The sequence below is a fragment of the Physeter macrocephalus genome, chromosome 4 (genome assembly GCF_002837175.3).
Source record: "Physeter macrocephalus isolate SW-GA chromosome 4, ASM283717v5, whole genome shotgun sequence".
In the NCBI taxonomy this organism is placed as follows: Eukaryota; Metazoa; Chordata; class Mammalia; order Artiodactyla; family Physeteridae; genus Physeter; species Physeter macrocephalus.
Genome location: NC_041217.1, coordinates 133,696,470 through 133,705,957, shown reverse-complemented (window position 1 = coordinate 133,705,957; position 9,488 = coordinate 133,696,470). Strand labels below are relative to the sequence as shown.

The following is a 9,488-nucleotide window of genomic DNA, read 5'->3' as shown; positions in this document are numbered from 1 at the left end:
AATATATAAACAGCTCATGCAGCTCAATATTAAAAAAACAAACAATCCAATCCAAAAATAGGCAGAAGACCTAAATAGACACTTCTCCAAAGAAGACATACAGATGGCCAAGAAGCACATGAAAAGCTGCTCAACATCACTAATTATTAGAGAAATGCAAATCAAAAGTACAATGAGGTATCACCTCATACCACTTAGAATGGGCATCATCAGAAAATCTACAAACAACAAGTGCTGGAGAGTGTGTGGAGAAAAGGGAACCCTCTTGCACTGTTGGTGGGAATGTAACTTGATACAGCCACTATGGAGAACAGTACGGAGGTTCCTTAAAAAACTAAAAATAGAATTACAATATGAGCCAGCAATCCCACTACTGGGCATATACCCAGAGAAAACCATAATTCAAAAAGACACATGCACCCCAATGTTCATTGCAGCACTATTTACAATAGCCAGGTCATGGAAGCAACCTAAATGCCCATCAACAGACGAATGGATAAAGAAGATGTGGTACATATATACAATGAAATATTACTCAGCCATAAAAAAGAACGAAATTGGATCATTTGTTGAGACCTGGATGGATGTAGAGACTGTCATAAAGAGTGAAGTAAGTCAGATAGAGAAAAACAAATATCGTATATTAACGCATATATGTGTAATCTAGAAAAATGGTACAGATGAACTGGTTTGCAGGGGAGAAATTGAGACACAGATGTAGAGAACAAATGTATGGACACCAAAGGGGAAAGCGGCAGGGGTGTGGTGGTGGGGGTGTGTTGAATTGTGCGATTGAGATTGACATATATACACTGATGTGTATAAAATTGATGACTAATAAGGACCTGCTGTATAAAAAAAAAATAAAATAAAATTTAAAAATTAAAAAAAAAAAGAATGACCTGAGGCTCTTGTTAAGTATATAACTTTCTAGCCCTTCCCCTTAAAGTATAATATAGTGGGCTTGGGGACAAAAAAAGAAAAAGAAAAAGAAAAAAAGACAAAGATTACTGGTGTGTTGTGTTTTCATTTTAATTCAGTTCAAAATATTGTCTAATTTCCCTTGTGATTTCTTTGATCAGTAGTTATTTATAAGTGTATTGTTTAGTTTCATAATGTTTGGAGAATTCCAGGATTTTATTTTGTTTTTGTTTTTTTCATTTCTAATTTAATTTTGGGGGGTTAGAAAACATATTTTATATGATTGAATCCTTCTAAATTTACTGAGACTTGTTTTATGGATCAGGGTAGATAGGGTTTATCTCATAAATATTTCATGAACACTTAAAAGGAATCCGTATTCTGCTGTTGTGTGGAGTAACTGCCAGTTACATTAAGTTAGTTGATAATATGGTCCAAGTCGTCTATAATCTTACTGATTTTATGTCTACTTGTTTTATCAATTACTGACAGAATGATGTTCAGTTCTCCAACTATAATTGTGAATCTATTCCTTCTTCCAGTTTTATATTTTTACTTCATGTAAATTGAAGCTATATTATTAAGGGCATGATCATTTAGGTTTGTATGTCCTCTTGATGAATTGAATTTCTGGCAATACCTCTTGATTTAGAAGCTACTTTGTCTAGCTTTAGTGTAACCATCCCAGCTTTCTTTTCATTAGAATTAATAAGGTATATCACTTTCCATCCTTTTACTTTCAGTGTGTCTGTCTTTATATTCTAAAGGTGTTCATTTCAGATAGCATTTAGTTGGGTCTTGATTTTTAAATGAAATCTGAAAATTGCTGCCTTTTAATTTAATTTAGTTAATTTATTTGTTTGCACCAGGTCTTAGTTGCAGCAGGTGGGTTCCTGAGGTGTGGCAGGTGGCTTCTTAGTTGCAGCTCGCTGGCTCCTTAGTTGTGGCATGCACACTCTTAGTTGTGGCATACCTATGGGATCTATTTCCCTGACCAAGGATTGAACCTGGGTCCCCTGCATTGGGAGCACAGAGTCTTAACCACTGCACCACCAGGGAAGTCCCTGAAAATTGCCTCCTTTTAATTGGTGCATTTGAATCATTAATACTTATTGTAATTATTGATATGGTTGGATTTAAATCTATTATTTTTATTTGTATTTATTTTCTATTTGTCCTGTTAGTTTTCTTTTCCCTCTTTTTTTTGATCTATTCTTAGTATTTACATGTGATTATTCCATTTAATCTTCTCTATTAGTATTTTTAACTCAATACATTCTTCCTTCAAACAAAATTATACTGCTTAGCTAATAGTATAAGGAGCTTTTCACAGTAAAATTTTATTTCCCCCTCCCAGTCTTGTATGCTGTTGTCAAATGTTGCACTTTATTATGTTATAAACTCCACTGTACAGTTATTATTTTTGCCTTAAACAGTCAATTATTATGTAAAGAGGTTTTTTTAAGTAAGGAAAATGTATTTTTATTCATTGGCATTTATTATTTCCTGTACTTGTGTAGATTAAAAATGATTATTTTCCTTCTGCCTGAGGGCTTCTTTTTTTTTTTTTTTTTTTACTGTATGCAGGCCTCTCACTGTTGTGGCCTCTCCTATTGTGGAGCACAGGCTCTGGATGCGCAGGCTCAGCAGCCATAGATCACGGGCCTAGCCACTCCGCGGCATGTGGGATCTTCCCGGACCGGGGCACGAACCCGTGTCCCCTGCATTGGCAGGTGGACTCTCAACCACTGCGCCACCAGGGAAGCCCTGAGGGCTTCTTTTAATATTTCTTGTAGTGCTGCTCTGACAGTTATGAATTCTCTCAACTTTGTATGCGTGAAAAAAGTCTTAATTCCCATTAGTTTTTGAAAGATAGTTTTGCTGGATGTAGAATTCCAGATTGATAGTTTCTTCCTTCAATACTTTAAGGTTGTTTTTCCACTGTCTTATTGCTTACATCTTTTCTAATGATAAATCTGTTGTAATTCTTATCTTTGCTGCTCTATATGTGATTTGTCATTTTCTCTTGTGCATTTAAGGTTTTTTATTTACTGCTAGTTTAAGCAATCTGATTATGATGAGCCTTGGTATGGCTTACTTCAAATTTCTAATACTTGAAGTTCATTAAACTTCTTAGGTCCATGGCTTTATAGTTTTCTTCAAATTTGGAAAACTTACAGCCATTGTTTTTTCAACATTCTTTTCTTTCTCTTTATTTGTCTTCTCTCCTTCTGAGACTCCAATTTCTCAAGTATTAGGCTCCATTACAGCACAATACCCTTCTGGGGACTCTAATCAATGCCACATGTGTTTCTCTCTGGTTGGTGGAAATATGAACTATTCCCAAATCTGTGTGAGATCTAAAAATTTCCCCACCTTTTTCTTTTGGTGTTTCTCTGGCCTTGGGTAGTTTCCTCAAATGCATACATTAGCCAAGTCTTCACATGAAGACATGAGGGCAACTCTTTGGAAATCTCCAGAAAGTACTCCTAGGGGATCTCTCCTTGCTGCTACTTTGTACTGGACATTCTAGCCTTCTTGGCCTTCCTGAACTTCATACTCTGTCCCTTTAGCTCAAGGAGAATGCTGGGCTCAGTTTGCAATCCCTCTTCTTGTTCAGTAAACTGAGCTTACCTCATTTCCTTCTCTCAGGAATCACTGTTCTATACTGCCTGATGTCCAAAGTCTGAAAAATATTGCTTCATATATTTTGTCCTATTTTTTAGTTGTTTAGGGTGAAATGGTAAACCTGATTTACCATTTACCAGTAAACTGGAAGTGGAAGTTTACTGCTTTTGTTTTTCTATGACCAAGAAGATCCTCTGTTTTTAATATAAGCAAACATTCTTTAACTCTGTCTTTAGGTGATAAAATTGATTGCTTCATACATAAAACTTCTAGCCTAAAGACAGATCTATGTGTTTGGTATTCTAATAAAGGACTGTGTGAAAAAAAAATCAACTTACTTTATTCTGTCCTGATAACCCAAATCTTGATGGTTAAGCAATGTTTCCAGAAGGCTCAAAGTCAAATATAATCCATGTTTCCCACATATAGCCCTGACCTGCAAATAAGAAAAGATTTGAAATTTCAATATAATGAAATTAAGATTTGAATTTCCCTCCTATAATTAGAACTTATATAATTTGGACAAAGAATTAATAACCAGGAGTGCATTATACCATTAAGATACCATTTAGGACAAGAATGTCCAACTGAATGTGCATCACCAGCAAATTTTTAGTTGCTTGACACAAAGGTATAGTTCATTACTCAGAAGCCACTGAACTTTGAAATGCTGATCTTACATTTTTGTCAGCCATGGAATGGGCGGTCCAGACCTAGAAATTATACACACTTATTATATAAGTAAATTACAAAGTAGTTTTGTACAACTTCTTTGATTTACCAAAGAAGCTTGTTGTATTAGTAAGGTTACTATCACTATCTGTATTTTATATATGAGGAAACCAAGGCTTAGAGAGATTAAGTGACCTTCTCAATGTCACATGGTTAATAAATGATGAAACTTAGTCTAGAAACCAGGTGCTCAATTAATGTTTGTGGGATGGATGAATGAAGGGTCACTGCAGTTCCCCAAGTACTTAATATTTTCTGAGTCCAGCTGACAAACCAGTTCATTTCTGAAGTTGCTGGGTGGGTGATACTTAGATTCAAACATGTCAGACTTTTAGGGTTGTGATAGTATGTGTTCTGTGTTTAGCATAATGTTTAAACATAGAGACTTAAGAATAAAACATGACTAATTTTGAATACCGGATATGCTGCCTGTGATATGTGTGATCTCAGGAAGTTACTGAACCTTTTTATTCCCAATTACTTCATCTACTAAGTAAAACCAGTATTTTCTACTCCTCAAGAGAAAATAAGCAGTTAGAATAATGCTTGGATTTTAGTAGGCATTTGATTAATGTTTGTTGAAATGAAGAAAAGGAAAGGAGGGAAAAGGAAGAAGAAGGGATATAGAGGAAAGAGAGAAGAGGGAAGGAAAGGAGAGAAAGGGGGGCAAGAGAACAAGAAAGAAAGAGGAAGAGAGAAAAAAGAAGGAAGGGAGGAGTAAAGGAAGGAAGAAAGGGGCAAAGAAAAGAAAAGGAATGTCTAATTCAGTGTTTGGAAAAATTGTAGCTACTATTATAATTTTTAGAGGAATTTCCATACACTGTATTAAGCATGTCTTCTTATTCTGATGCTTTGACATGCGGCCTTGCTGACCCTGGAGAGACTGTCTCTCCCCCAGGGCTAGCCAATTCCTAGAGATAGTGAAGGACTGGCTTGCAAGTGTGTCTTTCATCTGCAAACCAGCTACTTCTTTTATTGAGGCTCTCACACTTGGGCCACTATTTCCATGTCCTAATTACTTAAGGGCCAAGTGCTAGGCAACTAGGAATGGCCCTTATGTCCCAGAGCCCACTGAAATTATTCAAACTAGCCAATCCTAAGCCTTCTTACTCTTGTCTCACCCATCCCACAATAAAGGCTCTTGCCCACATTTTCCCTCATCCTCTCTGCCTCCTAACCTCCTGGTGCTTCTCCACGTGGCCTGTGCAGTGTGCCACTCCCCTCCTCTTGGGAACTGAGTAACAAACTGTCTTTTCAATGGCAATCACCTCCTGATCTGTTGGTCTGACCGTACTTGAATAATATAACCTAGATTTGAATACAGTGACAAAAAGCTAATCTTCATTGTCTTTATGCAAGGAAACAGCCAATCTGGGTTAGAAACTTGCACATGTTACTTACTAGCTGTAGAAGAGTATGTCAGGGAAGGAAAAAGATCTATTTAAAACATGAATAAAATGAATAATAGTTTGCCAGAAGAAAAAGGGGTTGAGTATAATTCCAGGCAGAAGAAAAGCATGTATAAATGATGGGTGAGAAAGAGCATGGTGCTTTTTATAAATTGCACGTATTTTGGCATAATTCACCCTACTATAGTTTTATACCCCTTTTCACTGGGCAGTATATATCTGTTCATGAGAGCTTCTCTAAAAGACAGTGGTTTACTGAGGGCTGGAATTGCGTCTCCTTCATTTTCCTATCACCATTCCTAGCACAGTGTTGAAAAATAGTTATTGAATAAATGAATACATGGGTGAATTAGGAATGAATGAATGAGTTGAAGGTCCGGAAGAGTGGAATGTGTATGGGCTTAGGTTGGAAAAAAATAAATTGAGAGAGGTAGAAATTAGTCAGATTATGCCATTTTACTCAATAAATAAAAATCAACTTATCCTCATGATTAGAGCATACTAGTGTATTTTTAAGCATCAATATTAAGAGGTTATTCTAAAAACAGTTTATTTACTTCTGGCAACATTGAATTTTGCTCCAGGCTAAATGAACAGCAGATTAGAAATAGTACATCAGGGTTCCTAGAAGCAGATTGATTGATAGCTGCTAAGAACTGACTGCTGACAGTTGTGGAAGAGCAACAGAAACATCTACCAGAAAATCCTGGCAATTTAGTTTTATCTAGGATTATTTAAAAAATCCATATTCATTAGGATGTCCCTTGTTCAATAAGAAAATGTTTGGCTATGTATAGTTTCTTCTGTTCAATAATGACATTTTAAAAATCAAATGTAAATAAAATATTTATGTTTTTTAGGAAATGACATGTAAAATAAATATTCATTTCCTCAAAATGCTCCTTGAGAGAGTGATGCACAGATGCTCTCTCAACTTCCTCCCTTCCCATTTATGGTTCCATTTGCATTTTACCCCATCACTCTACTTAAATTGTGTTTACCAAGTCATTAGTAACCTCCGCAGTTTCAAATTTAATGAATACTTTTCAGTCCTGATTACAGATGATGTCTTTGCAGGATGTGACATGGCTGATCATGCCATACTTCCATAAATCTATTCTCTTGGCTTTCTGGACCACTGCCATATTTCTTTTGATAATTTTTAGTCTCCTTTCTTGGCTTGTCTTCATCTACCTACTCCTTAACAATGGGTGTCCTCCTCAACCTTCCCTTCTCACTTTCCATTATGTCCTTGAGTAATCCTAATTACTCCCAAGGGTTCAACTCCATACTGAAGACCCTTAAATCATTTAGCTTTAAGCTCTCAACCTACATCAACATGTTCAAAACTGAACTCATCATCCTTTCCTTTACCTCCCCAACTACTGATTTTCTGTTTCCTATCTCAGAGAACGGTACCACCACCTACCAAGTTGCCAAGGCCAGAACCCTGGGAGTCATTTTTGACTCCTCTGAATTCAGGACCTACGTCTAATTAAGTCATCAAGACCTACTTTTCTATCTCCTTAATATCGCCATCCCTCCTGCTACTACCCTGGTCTAAACCCTCGTAATTTCTTGCTTGAATTACTGGAACAGCCTTTTAAAGGTTCTCTCTGCCTCTAATTCTCCACATTCTATTAGAGTGCTCTTTTCAAATTTCAAATTTGATCATATCATTCACTTGTTTAATATCCTTCGATGATTCCACTGGGGCTTTAGGATAAAGTTCACACTTCTTAGAAAGACCCTTCAAAAACAGGCTCCTCCTTTCCATTCTAACATCAACTTGAGCAGCATCTCCCACCGTCTCCAGCCACCATATATTTACTGTGTTCTGCCTATATGAAATGGCTTACAGTTCCCTGAATTAGCCATGTTCTCTCTTACTTCAGTGACATTTCACATTGCACCTTTTACCTAGAATCCCTTTCCTGTCCCTTCCTCTGCTCTCCCCCAGTTCTTTGCCAAATTCACACGTCCTCTAAGATTCAGTATTTGCATCATCTCCTCCGGAGTTTTTGGGTGAGGCTAGGTTGGTGTTTCTTCTCTGTGTTCAAATTTACTGCCATCACTGCATTTTACATATAGAATTGTATCATGTTTAAAACATTACCTTTTCCCTGAGCTCCTGGAGAACTCTGGAACTGAAATCATAAGTTTGTTGTCCTTAGTGTCTTATCTCACAGAACACATTGAGTGATTAATATGTTGAATGTAAGAATAAACATGCCATATTGTTCAGAAATATGGCTATTGATCTGGAAGAAGGGAATGATTTGAAGCTAGTAGAAACCATTTATCGTTTTAGGGCAGAGTGTACTGATATAGAAACAACTAAGTACAAAAAAGGAGCCTGGCAAACTGCAGAAGAATGTCTTACAGTTCTGGTCACTTGGTAAACTAGTGTCATAGCTGTAGTCTTGCCATGGGAGTGAACCTCACATTCACAAGCCCCAGTTCCCTAAGTAAAGGGACTCCCTCTTGATGATAATGAGGGAGTTGCATGAAAATGAAGCAAGAGTAATTAGAGGTAGAGCAACCTGTGTTCTAGCAGCTCCTCCTGGCATGAAGGTCTGCGAGTAGTTTGGGAGGTCTTTGTGATGTAGAGCAGAAAGAGGATGAAAGAATATGGATTATGTATAAAAGTGTTAAACTGAGCCTGCATGCTTGGAAACTTCTTAGGTTCTACAGACTATTCACTCTACACCTGATTTGAATAATGGTCAGGGAAGGTAATAAATAAATGTATGTGGATCCATGTTGCCTCAGGAATTCTTCCTGAGCCATCATTGTGTCAAAAGTGTGATAGAGGAACAGAATGAGTGAGTCCACAGAATGAGGATGACAGATATTAGATATGTTTTTATACTCTTCTTTGAGAATGGCGGCAATGCCATTGATTCGAGTGACAAGACCCATAGATCACCCTTCAAAACTGCATTTATTTATCTGAGAAGAGGCAGATGATCTCTGAACCGTCTGAAATATTGGCTGTGAGGATGTGCTCTTTTTTCCCTCTGGGCACAGGGTGCATAAATTTCGTGAGAAACTTAAGGAGGTCTGTGAAACCCTTCCAACTCAGATGGCCTTTCCCAGTCTCCTCTGAAGTCCTGTGTCCAGGAACAAGTATGTTGGGGTGCAATCGCTGCTGCTTGACGTGTCCAGTGTCTGTTGGGCCTCAATTTGTCTCATGTTCTGGGGAAACAGAATTCTATTTGCCATGCCTCCCAGAACTGTAATATACTTTGAATGAGTTCCAGATGTCTTAAGAGATGCCAGATGGCTCATGAGAGGCAGACCAGCTTCAAGGAAAATGTGCCCTATTTCCTTGGATATGAACCACAAATTTAAACTTTCAGGGCCAGCTCAGGGTGGAGGACATTCAGGGCCCGCTCTGATAGCCAGCGTTCAATGTGGCTATCACTTGACCCTGGGAAAGGTCCTCCTTCCTTAGGCTATTTTGCAGTGATAATTTCACCAAACACAGATTTTTTTTTTTTTTAATATAAGGAAGGGAAACCTATTTACTGAGTGCCTCATATATCAGACAGTATACTAAGTACCTTTACATAGCTATCTTGCTTAATCCTCACAATAGACACAGGAGGTAAGATATTTAGAACCCAGTTTTTCCAGATGGAAAATCTGAGGCTCAAAGAGTTTCAGTAAATTTATTTTGATTTTCAAGTCATTTATGTACCATTCCACCAGGGCATCTGAGAACATTCAAGCTTCACTGATGTTGTTATGTATTTTACAGTCTAATAAGAAATGGTTCCTTCTTAGTCAATTTCC

At 37.3% G+C, this 9,488-nt stretch overlaps 1 protein-coding gene across 1 annotated transcript in view; it reads right to left on the bottom strand.

The window, feature by feature from the left end:
* Positions 1-9,488, bottom strand: part of C4H1orf87 (chromosome 4 C1orf87 homolog) — a 137,160-nt gene that overhangs the window by 46,024 nt on the left and 81,648 nt on the right. The window contains 1 exon segment of the mRNA XM_024119951.1: positions 3,888-3,985. Within this exon segment, the coding sequence (XP_023975719.1) occupies positions 3,888-3,985 (98 nt within the window).